We start from the raw sequence: 23,557 nt of genomic DNA on the forward strand, positions 1-23,557 counted from the left end.
TAACATGATAAATGTGACACAAAATGTTTGAGGGTAATGAAAATAGTGATGTAGCATTTTGGCTGACACAACTGTGTAGCATGGGACAAGTGATATTATCTCTGAAATAGTTTCCTTTAGGGAATATAAATGAAAATGATAAAATGAGATGCCATACATAAAGTACTTAGTGTAGTGTCTGTATATGAGAGATAATCAAGAAAACCTTCCCTCCCCATCAACCCTGGTTTTGATATCCTTATCACTATACCTCCTGGTACTTGGTGAAAATAAAATGTCTCCCAGATTGAGTTCTATTGTGAAAAGAATAAGCACACTACCAGTGTTGTCATTCTCCTGGGGTGTTGTGTGAGTATCTATATGTTAATGGTACAGCACAGACACCATACCAGTTAAGGTTTAAACAAGCCAGGATCTAGGCCACAGAAAACTGCTATATATAAGGGCAGATTAATTGAGTGTTAAGAGCATAGCCACCAAAATTAGACTGACTATATGGGAACTCTGGCTCTGTCACTAATTAGCAATACAACCTGCAAAAGATTTCTTCACTTTTCTCAGCCTTAGTTTCTCCATCTATCAAGTAAGAACAACAATAAATACATCAGAGATTTTATAGAGTTAGGAAGGAAAATAAGCACACATTTATATTACAAATGGCAATTTTTATGTTGTAGAATGGTTAAGTTGATATAATTGATACAGGAATGAAAATATTACACATCTTCATGTAAGTGATATGTGTACATTCCCGCTTTTTGTTTTCTTATTCTCTCCACCAGCAGCAGAGAAACAAGAGAACATGGTGTTGGTTGTATCATTAAAGTTACAGAGATACACCAAACCACAAAGGAACAAAGCAAAATCATGATTCTGCCAAGCAGAACACTACAGTAAGAGGAAGGAAATCTGGGTCCCAAGGCTCTATCCACCACATTCTAACTTTATGACATTGGGTAAATCATTCTTCCCATCCTTACATTCATCAGAAACAGTAAAAATACCACCTAGCTCTGATGGCCATCTAGAAAAAGCATAATAAAGAGACACTTGCTATATTCTATACTAAAATAATTACCAGGCTAGAATAATTAAAACCAATACAAGTATATATAATTTTAAAAGCCTAGGAAGAGACCAAAGAATTTATAAGTGCTTATTATGATGAAATTAGAATTTTCAAATCCCAAAGTAAAGAAAATGAAAGTTACTTTTATTAAATATTAAAATAAAGTTAGATGTCCTGGATTTCCTGCACTGGCCTGGATTGCAGGCCAGGTCCCCGGGGGGGTGGGGGGGGGGGCGGACACAAAAGGCAACCAAACATTGACATTTCTCTCCATCTCTTTCTCCCTCTCTTCCTCTCTGTCTAAAAATAAACAAATAAAATAAAAATAAAGTTAGATTTCCTTATTCACAGCATATTTTATAGGATATAGTAACAAAGAAGGCAGATATTATTTAAAGTCATATGTTCTTTAAGATTTAAATATTTAAATGTAAAAAGCAAACAGAAAACAGCCAAGCAGAGCAACAAAAAGAGAAAAAAAAATTTAAATGAGGAAAGTCCAAGGGACCACAGGGACACCATCAAGTGCAACAACATCCACATCCTAGAGATACCATAAGGAGAAGAAAGGGATTGAGAACCTGTTTGAAGAAATAATGGCTGAAAACTTTCCAAACCTATTGAAGGAAAAAGACACACAAGTTCAAGAAATACAAAGAGTCTCAATCAAGTTGAACCCAATGAGGCTCACAACAAAACATATCATAATTAAAATGCCAAAGGTTAAATATAAGGACATATTAAGGCACAAAGAGAAAGACAGTTATCTACAGGGAGTTCCCATAAGGCTATCAGCTGATTTCTCAACAGAAACACTTCAGGCAGGAAGGGATTGACATGAAATACTCAGTGAGATGAAAAGCAAGGAACTTTTACACAGTAGAAAGAAAGAAGGGGCTCCTACCCTTTGTAACAGCATGGGTGGAACTGGAGAGCATTATGCTAAGTCAAAGAAACCAGGTGGTGAAAGACAAATACCATATGATCTCACCTATAAGTGGAACTTAATAAAAAAAAAAGCAAGCAAAATATAACCAGAGACATTAAAATTAAGAACAACATGACAATAACCAGAGGGGAGGTGAGAGAGAATAATGGGGGAGGGCAGGGAAAGGTTTTCAAGAACAGTTATAAAGGAAACAAGGACAAAACCAAGGGGGGTTGGGATCAGAGGTGGGAGGTGGGGAGGGCTGGGGGTCTGGTGGAGCAAAAATGGAGACAACTGTACTTAAACAACAATAAAAAATATTCTTTAAAAATGGTCCAGAAACCTGTAGATTAGCTTGAAATTTACTCCCCATTTCCCTCTATAAACCTTTCTATTGAATGTGATTATGTGTAAAAAAAAAATAAAGGGAAGAAAAGAAAAACAAGGAACTACAACCAAGACTATTTTATCCAGCAAGGCTATCATTTAAACCTGAAAGGGAAATAAAGACATTCCTAGAGGGGAAAAAAGCTAAAGAATTATATTACCACCTAATCAGTGTTCTATGCAAGAAATACTAAAGGAACTTCTTTAAGAAGAAGAAAGGAAAAAAAAAAACAAAGAGAGAGAGGAACATAGGTATAAAGAATAAAATGGCAATAAATACCTATCAATAATAACTTCAAGTGTAAATGGTTTAAATAAATGCTTGAATCAAAAGACATAGGGTAGCTTAATGGATAAGAAAACATGACCCATATATATTTGGTCTGTAAGAGACTTAGCTCAGAACAAAAGAGACACAGACTGAAAGTGAAGGGATTAAAAAAGATATTCCACAAAAGTGGAAATGAAAAAAACATGGAGTAACAATACTTTTATCAGAGAAAATGGACTTCAAAACGCAGGCCATAACAAAAGACAAAGGACATTACATAATATGAAAGGGATCAATCACACAACAGGATATAACCCTTGTAAACATATATGCACCCAAAATAGAAGCAACTAAATATATAAAGAAAATCTTGGTGGATATAAAAGGAGAATTTGACAATAACACAGTCATAATAGGGAGTCTGAACAACCGATTGGCATCAAAGGATAGATTTTCAAAACAAAAAAAATCTACAAAGCAAAAGAGATTTTTAAAAATATTTTATTGATTATGCTATTACAGCTGTCCCTTTACCACCCTCCACCCCCCTCCACCCTACACACCATCCCCCACCCACATTCACCCCCTCTAGTTCATGTCCATGTGTCATAAATTCTTTAGCTTCTACATTTTCCATACTATTCTTGCCCCCCCCATCTATTTTCTACCTACCATCTATGCTACTTTTTCTCCATACCTTTTACCCCTCTCTCCTCCTCTCACTCCCCTGTTGCTAACCCTCCATGTGTTCTCCATTTCTGTGGCTCTGTTCCTGTTCTAGTTGTTTGCTTAGTTTCTCTTTGTTTTTATTTTAGGTGTGGTTGTTAATAACTGTGAGCTTGCTGTCATTTTACTACACAGGTTTTTTATCTTCTTTTTCTTAGATAAGTCCCTTTAACATTTCATATAATAAGGGCTTGGTGATGATGAACTCCTTTAACTTGACCTTATCTCAGAAGCACTTTATCTGCCCTTCCATTCTAAATGAAAGCTTTGCTGCATAGAGCAATCTTGGATGTAGGTCCTTGCCTTTCAATGACTTGAAATACTTCTTTCCAGCCCCTGCTTGCCTGCAAAGTCTCTTTTGAGAAATCAGCTGACAGTCTGATGGGAATTCCTTTGTAGGTAACTGTCTCCTTATCTCTTGCTGTTTCTAATATTCCCTCATTCATTTTTACCTTGGCTACTGTAATTTTGATGTGCCTTGGTGTGTTCCTCCTTGGGTCCAACCTCTTTGGGATTCTCTGAGCTTCCTGGACTTCCTGGAAGTCTATTTCCTTTCCCAGATTGGGGAGCTCTTCTTTATTATTTTTTCAAATAAATGTTCCACTTGTTGCTCTTCCTCTTCTCCTTCTGGTACCCCTATAATTTGGATGTTGGAATGTTTAAAGATGTCTTGAAGGTTCCTAAGCCTGTCCTCATTTTTTTGAATTCTTATTTCTTCATTCTTTTCTGTGTGGTTGTTTCTTTCTCCCTTCTGGTCCACTCCATTGATATGAAACCCAGCTTTCTTTCCATCACTATTGGTTCTCTGTGTATTTTTCTTCATTTCACTTATTGTAGCCTTCATTTTTTTCATCTAATTTGCAACCAAAATCAACCAATTCTGTGAGCATCCTGATCACCAGTGTTTTGAACTGTGCATCTGATAGGTTGGCTATCTCTTGATCACTTAAAAGGATGGGTTCTGGGGCTTTCATTTGTTCTTCTCTTTGAGCCATCTCTCTCTCTCTCTCCCTCTCTCTCTCTCTCTCTCTCTCTCTCTCTCTCTCTCTCTCTCTTTTTCTGGTCTGGTTGTGACTGTTATGTATGAGGGGCAGAACCTTAGGTGTTCACCAGGGTGGGGCAACCCAGTCACTGGGTTGTGATGCTGTATGTAAGGATGGGGTCCAAGAGGGAACAATGGTGCTTGCTCTGCTCTCTGACAATTTCAGTCCCTTCCACCACTTCCCCCAAGCAAACGGGAACTTTCTTGTGCTGATTCCTGTGTGGGTGGGATTGTGCACCCCGTGGGTCTTTCCAGCGACCTCTCCTGTGAGGCTGGGAGTATCTCCCTGCACCCCAACCCCCACAGGTGTTTTCAATTAGTGCCCCAAGGCTCTATTTCCCAGTGCTGGGATCTTGGGGTGTGCACAGTGCCTTGATCCAAAATTGCCACCTCACTGGGTCTGCCCATTGCCACCCCTTGGCTGGGGTTTTCCAGCTGCTCCTTGAGTGCCCAGGGTCTGCCCACTGCAGTCTTATGCACCCAGTCCCAATGCTCTTTGTGCCTTGCAACCCCTCTCCACCTGGCTTCCCGACTCCGCCCCTCCTATGGTCTGGATGAATGTGTCTATTTTAACTCCTTGATTGTCCAACTTACATACAGTTCAATTTTCTCAGTTCTGGCTCTTATTCTGTTTCTAGATTGTTGTTGTCCCTATCTTGGTTGTGCAAGGAGGCACAGTGTGTCTACCTATGCTTCCATCTTGGTCGGAAGTCCCAAAAGAGATCTTAAAGGGCACACTTGAATTGATGGATTTAACTGATATTTGCAGAATGTTGTATCTCAAAGCAGCAGACTATACATTCTTTTCATGTGCATATTGAACTTTCTGTAGGATAGACCACATGGTAGGTCACAAAACAAACCCCCAAAATTCAGAAAAATTGAAATCATATTAAGCTTCTTCTTGGATCACAATGGCTTTAAAGTAGAAACCAGCCTCTAGGAAAATACTCAAAAATATTCAAATTCATGGAGACTGAATAGCATGATAGTAAAAAATGAATGGGTTAACAATGAGATCAAGGGAGAAATAAAAAATTTCTGGAAACAAATTAAAATGAATATACAACAGACCAAAACCTATGGAACACAGGATGGCAGCCTTGAGAGGGAAGTTCATAGCAATATAAGCCTAAGTAGAAAAGATACAAAAATTTCAAATAAACAACCTAACCCTACAACTACAAGAACAGCTGAAAGAACAACAAAGAAAGCCTAGAGCAAATAGGAGAAAGGAGATAATCAAGACTGGAGCAGAATTAAATGACATAGGCTAAAAGAACAATTCAAAAGGTCAATAAATCCAGGAGTTGGTTCTTTGAAAACAAAAACAAAATTGACAAGTCTTTAAGGAGACTCATGAAGAAAAAGAGAGAGAGGACCCAAATAAATAATATCAGAAAAGAAAGAGGAGAGATTACAACTGATACCATAGAAATACAAAGGATTGTAAGAAATTACTACAAACAACTATATGCCAGGAAATTTGACAACCTGGGTGAAATGGGCAAATTTCTAGAAACACATAATCTTATAAAACGGAATCAAGAAGAAGCAGAAAACCTGAATAGATTAACAATAATTAGTGAAATTGAAGCAGTAATAATAAAAAAAAATCTCCTGAAGCACAGCTCCCTGGACCAATGCCATTGTAGGTGAATTTTATCAAACAAGTAGGGAATATCTAACTCCTATCCTTCTCAAACTATTCTAAAAAATTCAATATGAGGGAAGAATCCCAACCTCTTTTAATGAAGCCAGTATTATCAATTCTAAAACCAGGTTAAGACACAACAAAGAAGGAAAACTACAGGCCCATGTCACTCATGAATATAGATGTTAAAGTCCTCAACAAAATATTGGCAAACCCCATCCAGAAATACATGAAAAAGATCATATACCATGCCTACATGGGATTCATCCAGGGATGCAGGGATGGTATAATATTCACAAATCGATAAATGTAACATACCACATAAACAAAATGAAAGACAAAAATCACATGACTGTATCAATAGACACTGAAAAAGCATTTCATAAAGTACATCACACATTTATAATGAAAATGCTCAACAAACTGGAAATGGTAAGAGCATACCTCAAAATAATAAAGGCCATATACGAGAAACCCATAGCCAATATCTTACTCAATGGGCACAAACTATAATCTTTCCCACTAAGATCAGGAACAAAACAAGAATGTCCACTTTCACCACTTCTATTCAACATAGTATTGGAAGTCCTAGCTATAGCAATCAGACAAGAAGAAGAAATAAAAGGTGTCCAAATCAGAAAGGAAAAAGTGAAACTTATTGCTTGCAGATGATATGATAATGTACATAGAAAACCCTATAGACTCCAAGAAAATCTACTTGATGTAATAAGTGAATTTGGCAAAGCAGCATGATACAAAGTCAATATTCAGAAATCAAAGACGTTTTTGTACACCAACAATGAAGTATCAGAAACAGAACCTAGGGAAAGAAATCTCATTTACTATAGCAATAAGAAAAATAAAGTACCTAGGAATAAACTTAACCAAGGAGGTAAAAGACATGTACTCAGAAAACTACACAACACTGAAGAAAGAATCAACAAAGATACAAAAAAAAAAAAATGGAAGCATATACCATGTTCATGGACTGGAAGAATCAACATCATTAAAATGTCCATACTATCCAAAGCAATCTATAGATTCAATGCAATACCTATTAAAATACCAGTGATGTATTTCACAGAGTTGGAACACATACTTCAATAATTTATATGGAAGGAAAAATGAGCCTAAGTAGCCACAAAAATCTTGAGAAAGAAGAACAAAGGAGGAGGGACCACAATATCTGATATAGAACTATATTACAAGGCCACTGTAATCAAAACAGTTTAGTGCTGGCATAAGAAAAGACACATATGTTAATGGAGCAGAAAAGAGAACCCAGAAATAAACCCATGTTTCTATGGTCAATTAACATTTGACAAAGGAGACAGAAGCACAAAATGGAGTAAAAATAGCCTCTTCAACAAAAGGTGCTAGGAGATCTGCAATGGTACATGTGAAAAAAATGAAACTATACCAGCTACTTACATCATACACCAGAATAAACTCAAAATAGTTAAAAGACTTAAACACAAGCTACCCCATAAAAGTCCTAGAGGAAAACATTAAATTTAAGGTATCTCACACAGCAACAATTTTGGCGATACATCCTGTAGGACGAGGGGAATAAAGGAAAAAATAAACAAATGGAACTGTATCAAATTAAAAAACTTCTGTACAGCTAAAGAAAACATTATCAAAATGAAAAAGGAACCAACTGTATGAGAAAACATATTTTTCAACAATACCTCAGACAAGGGTTTGATCTCTAAAATATATAAAGAACTCATACAACTCGACACTAGGAAGACAAACAATCCAATTAATAAATGGGCAAAGGTCCTGAACAGACACTTCTCCAAAGGGGGCATACAGATGGCTCGTAGACATATGAAAAAATGCTCATCACTAGCCATGAGAGAGATGTAAATTAAAAACCATAACAAAATATCATCTCACACCTGTCAGAATGGCTATCATTAATAAATCAACAAACAACAAATGCTGGTCAGAATGTGGAGAAAAGGGAACCTAGTGACTTGCTGGTCAGAATTCAGACTGGTGCAGCCACTGTGGAGAACAGTATGGAATTTCCTCAAAAAAACTAAAAATGAAAGTGTCTTTTCACCCAGAGATTCCACTGCTGGGATTGTACCCTAAGAAACCTGAAACACCAATTCAGGAGAACCTATGCACTCCTATGCTCATAGTGGCATTATTTATAATAACCACATGCTAGAGACAGCCTATGCATCTATCAGTAAATGAGTGCATCAAAAAACTGTGGTATATTTACACAATGAAGTACTATGCAACAGAAGAAAATGAAGGAACTCCTACTGTTTGTGACAGCATTGATGGAACTAGACAGTATTATGTTAAGTGAAATGAACCAGGTCGTGAAAGACAAACACTATATTATCTCACTTCTAACAGGAACCTAATGTACAAAAATAAACTAAGGAGAAAAATAGAACCAGATGCATGGAAACAAGGAACAAACTGATAGTGATCAGAGTGGTGGAGGGGCAGGACAAGCAAGGAAAGAAGGGTTGGACCTAGTGAAAGAACAGGTATAAATGACCATGGACATGGACAACAGCGTGGGGATTGACCATGTAAGCAGGGGGTTGGGAAGGGCAGAGGGAAGCAATGGGGAAGAATCTGGACGACTATTAATAGAACACGAAAAAAAACTTGAAAAATAATAAAGTCAGAACACTCAAACTGCCTGATTTGAAGACATAATGAAGCTACAGTAATGAAGACAGTCTGGCATCATAATCAAGACAGACAAGTAGATCAATAGAACAGAATAACAAGTCCAGAAACAGACCCACACATACAGGGACAACTGAGTTTTGACAGAGATGCAAAGTAATTCAGTGGAGAAAGAAGAGTCTTTTAAGTAAACAATGCTGGAACAATTAGTTATCACTATGCCAGAAAATGAACTTCAACCTATAATATATATCATATCCAAAACTGCACAGTGGATCATAAACTGACATGTGAATCCTAAAACTATAAAAATTTTGAAAATATAGGATAATATTTTCGTAACCTTGTTTAGGCAACAATTTCTTAAACATAACGCTAAAGCACAAATGGTAAAAAGAATTGTTCTTCATAAAATTAAAAACATTTTTTGCTTTTCAAAAAATACATACTTTTTATTTTAATTGTTGTTCAAGTACAGTTTTCTGTCTTCTACTCCAATCCCAGCCCACCCCCTCCAGCCCTTCCCACCTCCCTCCCATTTCCACCTGCTCTAGTTTTTGTCCATGTGTCCTTTATACTTGTTCCTGTAAACCGTTCCCCTTTTCCCCTGAAATTCCCTCCCCTCTCACCTCTGGTCACTGTCTGTCTGTTCTCTATTTCAGTGTCTTTCATTATATTTTGCTTGTTTGTTTGTTTGTTTTATTGTTTAGGTTCCTGTTAAAGGTGAGATCATATGGTGTTTGTCTTTCACCGCCTGGCTTATTTCACTTAGCATAATGCTTTCCAGTTCCATCCATGCTGTCAAGCACCAACTTACGCCATACACAAAAATAAATTCAAGGTGGACAAAAGATTTAAATATAAGCTGTGACACCATTAAAGCCCTAGAGGAGAACATAGTCAGGAAAAACTCAGATATTTCAAGGAGCAACATTTTTACTGATATGTCCCCTGTAGCAAGGGACATAAAGGAAAGAATAAACAAAATATATTTTAAGGCAATAAAAAGATAATCCACAGACTGGGAAAAATATTTGTAAAACATGTATTTGATAATTGACTTGTATCTAGTATATATATAAAGAAGTCTTTAAAGAATCAGCAATAAGCCCTGGCTTGTATGGCTCAGTGAATTGAGTGCTGGTCTGTGAATCAAAAGGTCCCTGGCTCAGTTCCCAGTCAGGGCACATGCCTGGGTTCTGGGACAGGTCCCCAGCAGAAGGCATGGGAGAGGCAACCACACATTGATGTTTCTCTCCCTCTTTCTCCCTCCCTTCCCCTCTCTCTTAAAATAAATAAATAAAACCTTTTAAAAAAGAATGGCAAATGTGCATATGAAAAAATGTTTATCATCATTAGTCATTACAGAAATGCAAGTTAAAACAATGAGATATGGCTAAAATTAAAAAGACTGACTGCACTAAGTGTTAGCAAGGATGTGAAGGAATCAGAAATCTCATACACTGCTGCATGAATGCAAAATGTTACACTTTGGAAAATGTAAGTTAAACATATAAACATATGGGGAAGGGTGAAGGGTTTACAGGAACAATTATAAAGCACACATGGACAATAACAAGGGGGTGGAAACAGGGGAGGGAGGTGGGGAGGGTTCAGGTGGTGGGGAAGCGTGGGGGGAAGGCAGAAAACTGTCCTTAACAACAATAAAAATGTTAAAAAACACTCTTTTTACTTTCTAACATTCTAAAATGTGTGAAATGTCCCCTTCAATGAGCAGCAACTTAGGAAGCTTTTTCAATAGTTATGTATAGCATATAACAAACTCAGCTTTTTTTTTTTTCTTTTCTTAAGCCCCGGTAGTTTTTTATGTTAGAAACAAAACAATATTTTATATGAAAACAATGATTCTGATGATAGCAACCCACAGTATTAAATGATTTTATTAATGAAAGGACAAAAAAAGTAGTAAAATGAACAAAGCTTTCAACCTAAGTTAGAAAGAATAGCAAAAGAAACAAAGTCACAAGTGAATTTCAAGTAAAACAGACAGTGAAATTGTGATAAAACTTGTGAAGTGGATAGAATGCCTGATATGGAGTGAAGGCTCAGTATCTGTTAGCTAGAGTTCATTATTGCTGCTTTCACATTCCCCTCTAATTTCCAGCCTTTTCCAGGTATTTTTTTACAAGCTTTATTGCACTTTTGTTCCTGATAGCATGTGATTTACTTAGGGAAACATGTCAGTCAGTAGATTTTTTAAATGTCGAAAAAATACTTTTTATGGGGAGTGGTAGGGAGAAAAGGCAGAAAACTGTACTTGAACAGCAATTAAAAGTGTTAAAAAATAAAAAAGGAAAATAAAAAAATAAACATATAATCCAGTTATCCCAAGATAAAAACAAAGCATATATCCATAGAAACAGTTGTACATGACTGCTGATAGCAGCTGTTTCTACTACCCCAAATCCAAATGTCTATTAATAGTAAATAGATAAGAAACTGTGGTTTAGTCAAATAGTGGAATATTACTTGTAATCTATAGCAATGATTATTGATATGTATAGCATGGATGGATTTTAAATTATAGTGACAGAAAACTGGCCCCTCCAAAAGTATACATGTACTGATTCCATTTATATAAAATTACAGAAAATGAGAATGATTCTATGTTGTCATAAGCTGATTAGTGGTTATCTACGGCAAAGAGACACAGGGAGGGGTGGGAGAGAGGGATTAGAAAGAAGAAACTTTCGGTGGACACTTTCGGTGGAAAGTTTCTCATCAATTAACAAATATTGTACCATCCTTGCATCCCTAGGATGAAAATCACTTGATAATGGTGTATGATTTTTCTAAGTTATTGCTGGATGCAGTTTGCCAATATTTTGTTGAGGCTTTTAGTGTCTATGTTCATCAGTGATATTAGCCTGAGGGTTTCTTTCTTTGTTATATCTTTAACTGGTTTTGGGATTAGGATGATGCTGGTTCCATAAAAAGAGTTTCAGAGACTTCCATCTTCTTGGATTTTTTGTAATAGTCTGTGAAGGATGGGGGTTAACTTCCGTAAATGCTTTGTAAAAGTCTACTGTGAAACCATCTGGCCCAGGGCTTTTGTGTGTCAGAACTTTTTTGATTACTGCTTCAATTTCACCAGGTGTTATTGGTCTGTTCAGGCTTTCTGCTTCTTCTTTATTGAGTTTTGGAAGAGTATATTTTTCTAGAAATTTGTCCATTTCATGTAGGTTTTCAAATTTCTTGGCATATACTTCTTCATAGTAATGTCTTACAATCCTTTGTATTTCTGTGGTATCAGTTGTAATCTCCCCTCTTTCATTTCTGATTGTGTTAATTGGGTCCTCTGTCTTCTTTTCTTGATGAGTCTGCTTAAGGGCTTGTCAATTTTCTTTATCTTTTCAAAGAAACATCTCCTGGATTAATTGATACTTAGGATTGTGCTTTTAGTCGCTGTGTCATTTAATTCTGCTCTGATCTTGGTTATTTCCTTCCTTCTACTTGCTCTGGGCTGTGTTTGTTATTGTTCCTTGAGTTCTTGTAGGTGTAAGGTTAAGTTGTTTATTTGAAATGTTTCTATCTTTTTTAGGAAGGCCTCTATGGCTATGAACTTCCCTCTCAGGATTGCCTTCACTGTGTCCCATAAGTTTTGGATTGTTGTGAGTTCATTTTTATTTGTTTACATAAACTTTTTTATTTCCACCCTAATCTGATTCTTGACCCATTCATTATTTAATAGCATGCTATTCGATCTCCATGAGTTTGAGTGTTTTTCAGTGTTTTCCTTGATGTTGATTTCTAGTTTCAGTCCTTTCTGGTCAGATAAAATGCTTTATATGATTTCAACTTTGTTGAATTTGTTGAGGCTTGTTTTGTACCCTATCATGTGGTCTGTCTTTGAAAATGTTCTATGTGCATTTGAAAAGAATGTGTATTTAGCTTCTTTGGGATGAAAGGTTCTATATATATCAGTTAAGTCCATTTGATCTAGAGCCTTGTTCAATGCCACAATATCTTTGTTGATATTTTGTTTGGAAGATCTGTCCATTTTTGACAGTGGGGTGTTAAAATTCCCTACTATGATTGTGTTGCTGTCAATGTCTTTCTTAAAGTCCTCCAAGATTTTCTTTATGTATTTGGTGCTCCTATGTTGAGTGCATATATATTTACAATGTCTATGTATCTTTGAAGTATTCTTCCCTAGACTATTATGAAGTGACCTTCTGGGTCCTTTTTTATGGCTCTTTTTTTGAAGTCTATTTTTTTTCTGATATGAGTATTGCTTCCCCGTCTTTTTTTTTTTTTTTATTCCTGACCATTTGCTTGGAATATTTGTTTCCAGCCCTTCACTATCAGTCTGTGTAAGTCTTATGATCTGAGGAGGGTCACCTGTAGGCAGCATATGCGTGGGTCATGATTTCTTACCCATTCAGCTATTATATGTCTTTTGATTGAGACATTTAATCCATTTGTGTTTAAGGTTATTATTGATACATACTTATTCAATACCATTTTTTCATATTCCTATATTCCTCTCTTTCTCACTGTTTTTCTTCCTGTTCTTAACGCAGAGCCTTTAGCATGTTTTGCAGAGCTGGTTTGGAGGAGGTGTATTCTTCTAGACTTCTTTTGTCTGGGAAGCTCCTTATCTGGCCTTCTATCTTGATTGAGAGCCTTGCTGGGTAAAGTAGTCTTGGTTGCAGGCCTCTGGTTTTCAGTACTTGGAATATTTCTTGCCATTCTCTTCTGGATTGGAGCCTTATCAGTCAGCTGCTAACCTTATCGGGGATCCCTTGTGTGTTACTTACTGTTTCTCCCTTGCTGCCTTTAAGATTCTGTTGTTCTTGGAATTTTGCCATTTTAATTATGATGTGTCTTGAGGTGGGCCTCTTTGGGTTCCTCTTGATTGGGACTCTGTGTTTCCTGGATTTGTGTCAGTTTTTCTCTAATCAAATTAGGGAAGTTTTCCACCATGCTTTTTCTAACAGGTTTTCTATCCCTTGCTCTTCTTCTCCTTCTGGTATCTCCATTATATGGATATTATTATGTTTCATGTTGTCCTGCATTTCCCTTGACCCCTCTTTATTATTTCTGACCCTCTTTTCCTTTTCTTGCTCTTTCTGGGTGTTTCTTTTTTTTTCTACTTTTTCCTTCAGCTCACTGATCTGATCCTGTGCTTCATCTAGCCTGCTTTTGATTCCTTCTACTGTGTTTTTCAGTTCAAAAATTGTATTCTTCATTTCCTATTAGCCCTTGTTGATAGTTTCTATTTCCTTTTTCATGTTGACATAGTTTGCAGTGAGTTCATTGTAGTTTTCCTGTAGTTTCTGGTAGCTCATTGTGAGCTCATAGAGCTTCCTGAAAACCATTGCTTTGAACTCAATATCTGATGGTTGACTTGCCTCTATTTCATTTAGCATTCTTTCTGAGTCTTCCTTTTTTCTTTTCCTTTGGGGATTTTTTCTTTGTCTTCCTATTGTTTGTGAGACTCTTCTTGTTAGCCTCTCATTCTTAAATTGATCTTTTCTGACTTCATAGGTTCATGTTGTGAATTTCTATGGTAGTAGACCTGTGAAATTCAGTGGTGCAGTCCCCTTGATCTCCTGATCTTGCAGATCTTGGGCTGTTGTTTATGTTGGCTCTCTGTGTGTCTTTGAGTTTTCATTTTTGTCGGGTCTTTCTTTGGTGGGTCCTTACCTCCAGCTGGTTAACTGAGGGTCACTCCAACCATCATGTCTTGGATTCTCTTGTGCAGGTGTGGACAGGTTGTGTTGAAGCTGGTTCTTCTGTGAGGTTATGAGGTTTTGAGACTTCTCGCTCATTCTTGTTCAGTCATTTGTCCTGGGTAATTTGCCCACCATTTCTTTGTTTTTTCAGATCAGTCCTGGGTTGAGGTATTGTGGCTTCCACTCTCTCCTTCACCTGTTTCTGTTGTTCTCTGTTGGTGGTTCTTTTTTTTTTTTTGGTGGGTTTCCTCTTGCAGCAGGTATACTGGTGTTCACAGCTCCCACCTACTCAGGCTGAGCAAGTTCCATCACTGTCTAATTCTTCTCAGGTGGTGTCCACAGTCGCAGTGGGTGCACACCGCCCCTTTGTGTTTTCTGCTATATATCTTTTTTTAAAGATTTTATTTATTTATTCTTAGAGAGGGAAGGGGGGAGAAAGAGAGAGAGAGAGAGAAACATCAATGTGCGGTTGCTGGGGGCCGTGGCCTGCAACCCAAGCATGTGCCCTGACTGGGAATTGAACCTACAATGCTTTGGTTCGCAGCCCGCACTCAATCTACTGAGCTACACCATCCAGGGCTCTGCTATATACCTTTATTAAGGTGGTGGTGAGCGTTAATCTGTGATTTTTACATATAAGCAATTTGGGAATAAGTAAAGTTGGCTTCATCATCCAAAGTGAATAGTACTACTTACTTTATAATGCCCCAGTATCACTTTTGATTATGGCAGCATGACTGTGAGACAGATTTTGCTGAGATGCAAACATTCAATAAGTGGATGTTTGTATGTGTGTATGGGTGTCTGTGTGTGTGTAGGAATATCCCTCTGTGGCTTTTATCACATATCCACTCTCCTGAGAGATTCCCAAAACAAGGCCATGACTGAGGTGCCTTGTGTCTGAAGTACCTTGATGAGGGAAGCCTATGCCTCTGTTCAGTCACTAGAATTACTTAGTTGGCTGGTGTTGGGATTGCTGTAGCTGTTAGCTAACTCACTTTTATACTTTCTCCTTGGAAACATTATTGCTGAAGTAACGTCAATTCCCAAAAATTACTCTAGTTCTTCTTATAAACCATGTGTTCACTCATTATCCTTACTGCCCCCTTTAATATTTGATTTCTTTTTACTATCATTGGATTTCCATGGAAATGGTTTGCTTTCGTGGCATTCACCAACACTTCCAAATAAGGTGTCACTTTGGTGTGGTTATTGTTGTTTACTAGCATTGTGAACTCATGACTTTTTAACATGCTCATGGGCTTCAAACCATTTTTACGTAGGTCGGAGCAGAATGAAATGAGTACACCCTATGCTCTGCTGCTGGATTGAAAACCGACAGTGAAGGGGCAGAGATTAAACCAGAGGACTAGATGGAAGGCAGCATAATCCACCTTATAGATGTTGGTATCTTGGGCAGAACACGTAGTAATGGAGGTAGTGAGAAGTGGCTAGATTCTGGATAGACTTTTGGAGCGGGGCCTAGAAAACGTCCTGATAGCTGGGTTGTGCAGTGTCAGAGAAAGAGACCACTCAAGTGTCCTCCAAGTTTTGGGAACTGAGAAAGTGGTATTCATGGGTAAAATGCTCTACCCATGTTCAATTTCACTTCCGGTGCCTCACACATGAAAGGTCTTAAGGGCTGTGACTTTTAAGATGGTCCTGACAGTGGGCCACACAGTGAGAGCAATGACTCCCTGGAGGCGTTAATCTGAGGCCTGGTTGTCATGAGCACATCACTGAATGATCAGCTGTGATTGGAATTTTACTCATGAGTGGCCCTAAGGTAACATGGGGTAATTGATATACAAAATGTGCAACACACAAACCTAGAGCATCTTAAATATGAGACCCCAAAGGAAGACGGTTTCTAACAGTCTAATTTCCATAATCTTCCTGCCCACTCAAAACACTAGTGTTGTTGTCTGGTGATGTACTGTTTCAGAGGAATGTGGTAAAGATAAAATACCCTTAGTCAATCTACCTGTGTGAGAGAGAATTGTGACTACCTTATTTCTGTAGATGCCAAAAAACTTCCAAATCATTTTACATGGTAAATTACATATGTTGACAGGAGTGTTTATGGGCAGAGTCATGGACAGCAAAACAACTCCTAAAAGAGAAAGCAGAGTCCAATACAACCAAGATATTTTATTAGCATACCTGTGGTTACAATCTCCAGTTAAAAAGAAAATTAATAAGAGACTTAGTAAAGAGAGCCATTACGTAGTGATGAAAGGACAAATCCACCAGGGGGACATAACAGACATAAGTGAGTATGTACCAAAAACAGAACCAAAAGTACATGAAGAAAAAGCTGATGGAGTTGAAAGGAGAAATTTCAAAGTCCAAAATGATATTTGGGGCCTTCAACACCCCCCTATGACATGGACCCTGGCTTGTGGGGTCTGCAACATTGTGGATGGGGGAGAGACATTCACACAGACTACCGAGTCTTATGGAGGAAAAGGGCAGGCAGCTTCACTCTCAAGAGGAGCCAAAAGCCATGGCCTCCACCATGACAGGCCTATATTTCTTTTCTGGGGCACATTATATGATGGTCCTCACTTGCCATGCCCTGGTTGGCTTTAGGTGGTTACCTTTTACAGAAAACAAAGGAACCAATGCTGCTAATCACATCACAGAAAAGGGATATTTGCAAATGAAAAGGCAAAAGTGGCTGAACTGACTACACTCATCCTTGGAAGATTTAGCCTGGATTTTAGGAAGTTACTTTGCAGTAAATGTCTTCAATTCAGGGTGAGGGAGTTTTTTAGCAAAAGCAAGACTGAAAGTGGCCTAGGTACGTTGCAGGCCTGATTCCCCAGGGGAGAACCTATCTGTGGGTGTGGGTCCTGTGCATCTCCAAGTGGGAGCTGGGCCCACGCCATGCAGAATGGTCTCCTACACCCTTACAGCAAGTGACAGAATTACTAGAGGGAAAATCAGCAAGGATACAAGAGGTCCGAATAATGCAGTAAACTAATAGGATCTACCTGACAAATAGAATGCTCCACCCAACAGCAGCAGAATACAATCTTTTTCAAGTGCCTATGTAACATTCATCAAGGCAGGCCATATCTTGGGCCACCAAACAATCCTCTACAAGTTAAAAAAAAATCCTGAAATTACAGAGTGTGTTCTCTGACAATAAAAGGATCAAATCAGAAATCAAATCCTACCTCTTGTGTCAGCATGGATGGAACTGGAGAATTTTGTGCTAAGTGAAATAAGCTTGTTGGTGAAAGACAAATATCAAATGATCTCACCTATAGGTGGAATCTAATGAACAAAATAAGTTAATAAACAAAATAAAACATGGGGAAGTAATGGAAACATGGGAAAGACTGACAGTGGCCAACAGGGAGCGGGGGAGGGAGATAATGGTGGAAAGAAAGGGAAGGGACCAGTTAAACAGCATGTATGAATGACCCATGGACAAGGACAACAGTGTGGGGATTGACTGTGGGAGTGCAGGGTGAGCTTGACAGAAGAGGGCAAAGGAGGAAAAATTGGGACAACTGTAATAGAATAACAATTTTTAAAATCTTAAAAAAAGAAAAGTCATGTTTATTTCAAAAAACAGAAAGAGAAAAGAAGAATCTATATAGATATTGGGAAATGGTAGTTGAAACACCATTCCAATGTGTCATTCAGTCCCATGTTATAGAAGAGCTGATGTTAGAGTTATCTCCTGGACTCAAAAGCATTTCAGACTGGGTGAAGAGAAAGCTATCTCTGGATATTTCAAATAGAGTAGTGTTTGGATCAAGGCTGGAGGAGGGGGACAGTTTAGAAGGCTGTTACCTCTGTTCCACCTGACATTAAAGCTTGTACTGCACCAGCAAAGGAAGCACAGATTGCTGAGTATTGGTGAAATCTGTTTGGTGGTTGATTGTGTAGGAGGGTTCAGCCAGGGGGCCCCCAAAAGAAGGATTTGTAATGGGGTCCAGAACTCAAGGTGTCCAGGAAATATTAGAAAGATATATAGGATGTCCTTGCCCCCCTCCACAGGTGTGAGTTGGGGGAAGGGACAAATGGAGCAGGGCCATTGAGAACTGTTTTGCATAGCAACAGCTTTGCAGCTAACCTCTGGCATGGCCATTTAACATATCTATAACCTTTAACTGGTTTCATAGATATGTTGAATAGCTGTGGCCATGCTTTGAGCCAGAGAAAAGGGAGTGACTTCCCAGGATGTAACTGGGAGGCAACTCCCCCTCTTCACAGTGCCTGTGTGAGAGCTTGGAGATGCCTGCCCAGTCTCACTATGGGCAGCCCAGTAAAGCTGGGAGGATATGAGAGTGCTGGCAAGTGTAACCAATTATGGTAGGAGTTGGAAATGGGGCTGCAGAGGAGGATTGACACGGGGATTTAAATGGAGACTCGGCAGCCATCATGCAGAGAGGAACATGCAGCTGTGGCAGTGAGAATCAGCCACTTTTGGCAGAATGGGGACCCCCACAGCCTTGATAAGGGAGAACCACGTGCTTTTGGCCAGAGTGGGGACCCCTGCCCAATGCAGCCATGAGAAGAATCACCACGTGGCTTTAGCAAAGAACCACCATGCAGCTTTAGCTGGAGATCCTAGCAACACAACTGATGGTGCCAGGAACTGAGGGAGGCCTATCAGCCGAGCACAGATTACTAGGAAGAACTGGGGGCTGCCTGAGCCAGGGACTTCTATTTCTTTTCCTGAGATATGGTACCCTAGACTAGGCAAAGAGGGGAAGGACAGACTGTGTGTTTTGGGTGTTTTAAGGGACTTTGGGATTTTGATGAAGACATTAAGTCATTACTCTTAAGTCTGTATAACTTGAATAAATAACTCCTTTCCTTTTCACCGATCTCTAACATGGAGAACTATAATTTTCTAGCAAAGGGAAAGGTGAACCTAGTACAGGAGGACCCCAGGAGGAGGGAGGTCAATTCGGTAACATTGCGTTACCCTCTTCCCTGGCGACCAATCAAGGAAAATCATAGGAGACCACATGTGCAGTAGCTTTAAAGTAATACAACTACTTGTGCACGTGCAGTAAAAGCTCACCAAAACTAGCCAGGAAGGATCTGCCCTATAAGAATAGAGTCCCTCCAGCCCCTGAGGTCAATCTCTGCTTGGACTTGGCCTGCTCCCATGTTCTCTGCTATAAACTCTGGGTTTTCAGTTCAATTCTTTGTCCCAATCACCAAGAACCTGGTTCCCTGTACCCACCTGTGACAATTGGGTTTGGGAAGCATGAAAGAGATTGCCTCCCATGTATTGGAGAAGTAGTTAGCCCTAAGAGAGGCAAGGTTCACATGGCTTCCTGATGTAAGGCTGGTGTTCAGTCTAACCTGTGGATGCATACACCTCTGTTCTTTATACATCCTGCTCCAGTTTTTAAAAGTTTCAACACAATTTCCTCTTTCTCTCCTCCTCTCCCCTTCTCCTCTTTATCCTGTTCCTCTTTCTTCATCCTGCATGATTTGTCCCGGCTAGCATCATCTGTCAGATAAGTCTCTCCTATAAGTCTCTGGACAGGTAGAGGAGTTTCCTTTCTGGGGTTTGAAGGTATGGTCCCTTAGGGCAGGTTGGCACTTTGCTTGCCCTACTATGGTGATAACCTAAGAAATGGCAAGTGATCACAGACGTGTCTCTAAACTTGAATTTTTGTTCCTTGTTTCAGAAGACAATGATGCTTGTGGCTCACCTCAAAGATGAAAGAAAGTTTGGAGCTCTTTTTAAGATAATGTTTGCAGGAGGATCCCTTGTTATCAGCATGGTGGATATGAGCTTCAGCCTTCACACCTCCAGAAGGATGATGGAAACATGGAGAGGAGGGGTGTCTAGATGTATCAATTACTACAGTAAGTGATGGGGCAGCCTGGTTTGCATGTACCAGTCCATGGGAACATGCAACTCTTTCACTCTCTGTGTTTTTTTTTCTTCTTTCACTGGAAAACCCAAGAGTGCTAGAAGTGAAATCATTGTTCAACAATTATAGTCCTGGTGTCAGAGAAGCAATAGTGTACGGAAGGTTTTCTTAACATTTATGGTCACCCTTTTTTTCCCTCCACTTTCCCACTCAGCACTCTCTATAACTTCCAATGCAACAAAAGAGGAGTAAAATTACATAATGAAGGGCATATTGATATTACTGTGTGGACAAGTAGAAAACCTCTAGAGAGAAACAGAGAAGAAAACACAAGATGCAATCACAGAGAGATGGTTCAAGATCACAGTGAGTGTCATGGCAAGGTCTGCACTAGATAAGATGTCCTGGAACGTTACAAAAGGAAGACCACATTAAACACATTACATTGATTATTTGGAGGAGAGCTTTTGCATGAAGGGAAATAGATTTTAAGAAATCCATGTATAGCACAAACATAAGAAATCATGCAGTGGTCCTTTCTTTAAAAGCCCTGTAAAGGCCAGTAGAACTTTGGTAAAGAACACTGTGTTGTGTGTGTTTTCCAGCCTTATTCCATGTTGTTCCTCCTGTGTCTGTTCCTTTGCTTTCACCTTTATGTTTCCTATTGAAGGAAGTATGACAAGACATAGTTAATGAATTCAATCAATAGCCATTGCAATGTCCCCTTCACTCCAGTGGATATAAGATAGGATGGTGAAACCAGATGAGGCAGCAGAGGGAAGGGGGAGATATTTATCTTAGCTAGGGCCAAAGGCATCAGACACTATTTCTGTTCCCTTCAATCCTTATAGTTCCACTATGTTCAACACTGGGCCCTGTTCTTTGTCCAGGGTGCTAGTGCTGCTTCTACATTGATGGATGTCAGCTACAAAATTTGTAATGAGGAGAATCTAAAGGTATGTGTGGAGGAAAAATACCTGTACCTGGTGCCTAAGCAGTATGACAGGCTAGAGGCTAATAACCTTTTTAGGAACAAGAGTTTCTGGTGCTTACCCCTCCTCTTTTTCTTGCAGATACCTACCTAGTCAATGCTTTTGCTGTACCCTACTCTGTGCAGGATAAGTTGCAGCCAAAATAAATAGAACAGCTAAAGGTAATGCAGACTCAAGGCACATGTATTCCCCAGAACCACCTGTGCCACCTCCCGCCCCTGATTTTCCTGTCACCACCACAACATCGAGCTCAGTCTCCATCTCCTTCTGTAGCTGACTGTGAGCAAACAATATAATGTCTCCCAGAAAGCTCTTGATCTCCAGAGTCTACGCTATGACCCAGGTATGGCAGACAAAGGTAATTCTAAGGAACATGATGGCAGAGAGTACTGCCTGGGAGGGAAACTTAAGGATCAGAAGGGTCAGTGCCACCCTTGGACCCCTCTCAGCCATCTGATTCCTTTCTCCCACCTTCTTGAAGGCTTCATGTATCTCTATGTTAATATAATTCTGAATCATAGAAACCACATGACTGCCACCTTAGAGATCATCAAAATGAGTTTCCCCCAGGTAAGGCCTTGGGTCCAGTTCTGGTGTTATGGTTGGGGATGGAACAGATGGGATATAGATCAGTTTTGCCTCTGAGGTCCCACATAGTAACAGTCAATCTAACTCTTCTTTCTCAAAACTGTTGTTCCTCAATTTGTGCAAGATCAAACTGTACCATCTGGATGGCCTGTCTTATATTGTACAGATAGGCCCCATAATCAGGATCCTGAACCTATCCAAAAATGAGATGAGAGAGGGACAGATCAAAGAGTGGTTGAGAGTGGTGGGTGGTGGTTATGAGAGTGCTGATGGCAGGCAGACACAGGTATCTGTAGGTAAAGGAGGGAGGCTGTGGGTTCAGGGACTTGGATGCCCCTCTGTCCCTGGGACTATTTTTTAATTTCCTCCCCACATTTTGCAGCTTAATTCCACCTGGGAGTTGGGGAAGATCAAAGGCCTGAAGCTCAAAGAGCTGTGTCTGGAAGGGAACCCCTTGTGTGACACGTTCCCAGACCAACCCACCTACATAAGGTCAGTGTGAAGCCCTGTCACCCTTCCTAGGTACCTTTGACTCCTTGGAGCCCTATTACAGAAGGTGGCATTCCTGGTCCTCTGAGAGGGCTACGAGCCCCACCTTCTATTCTCTGTGTTCCTCACCTATGTGTAGAGGTCTCTTATCCTTCCTCTGACCTTCTTACCTGTTCTCCTGGTTTGGTGTCTGGTTCCTGACCCTGCATCTAGTTTTCCCTAGGAGTCTGGTTTCTGACTCTTCATCCAGTTTGCTCTAGCATGCCCACCCAAAAGTGTGCTCCAGGATGCAGGGCTTCTCCTCCTCACCAGGACTAAGAGTGTCAAGGCTTGAGGCAGGTGCTACAACCTGGACTGGGAAATGTCCTCCACCCCAAAGTTAGGCTGAGACAGAATCTTCCTACTTCTGATATAACACAGAGTATCCCTATCCTATTCTGGGAGGAACCTTCTTTCCCATGCTTCAAAAGGGTGTCCCCTCCAATCCCAGGATGACATGGGGACTTCTCATCCCATGCCAAGGGCCCATGCCTCCAGTGACTGTCATGATGACATCCCTTCTTTTAATGTAATTCCAGGGGATAGGGCATCCTTGAGTAAAGAAAGAGAAGGAGCGTACTCTCAGGGGCCCCTCCTTCCACACATCATATGACCTGAGTAATTCTTAAGAGGAGCCATGGGTACCCAGACACAGATAGGATTTCTCAGTCAAGGAAACAACTAAGACCAGAACAGATACACAGATAACAAATGCTCAACCAGCATCCCATGACCCTTAGGCCAACAAACAAATGTTCCAGAAATGTATGTTCTTCATTCCTACATGAAGACCTAGGGCAAGCCAGGGTCAGATGAAGGAAAGGGCAGGAAAGATGTTCCCTTTCTTCTTTCTCTTTATCTGACACCCATTCCCTCACCACCAGGGCAGAATATCTTTCCCATGACATTTTTTCTCTTTTCACCTTTGTCTCTACTCCCCAGTGTCTTCCCAATTTTCTCTCCTATCTTTACTCTCTTTCTTTCTTCTTCCCCTCCATTTCCTTTCCTGTCTCCTGGTCCCTCCCTCACTCACATCCCTGCTCCAGCATTCTTGGCCATGCTTGGGGCAGGCCCTGACCCTGACAGGATGTTGGACCCCCCAGTGAGGTAGCAGAAGAGGCTCCCACCCCCTTCCCACTTCTCTGGAGCCTTCA

The 23,557-nt window shown here is 39.7% G+C and overlaps 1 protein-coding gene across 1 annotated transcript; it reads left to right on the forward strand.

The window, feature by feature from the left end:
• Nucleotides 1-8,605: 8,605 nt before the first annotated feature.
• LOC118498394 (nuclear RNA export factor 5-like) lies at nucleotides 8,606-22,409 on the forward strand. Its single transcript, XM_036016353.1, is given in 8 exon segments — nucleotides 8,606-8,638; nucleotides 20,605-20,661; nucleotides 21,147-21,255; nucleotides 21,369-21,448; nucleotides 21,561-21,630; nucleotides 21,769-21,842; nucleotides 21,961-22,081; nucleotides 22,256-22,409. Coding segments are annotated over 8 exon segments (666 nt in total). The 3' UTR covers nucleotides 22,378-22,409.
• The last annotated feature ends 1,148 nt before the right edge of the window (nucleotides 22,410-23,557 follow it).

Source organism: Phyllostomus discolor, chromosome X (assembly GCF_004126475.2).
Source record: "Phyllostomus discolor isolate MPI-MPIP mPhyDis1 chromosome X, mPhyDis1.pri.v3, whole genome shotgun sequence".
NCBI classification, from domain to species: domain Eukaryota; kingdom Metazoa; phylum Chordata; class Mammalia; order Chiroptera; family Phyllostomidae; genus Phyllostomus; species Phyllostomus discolor.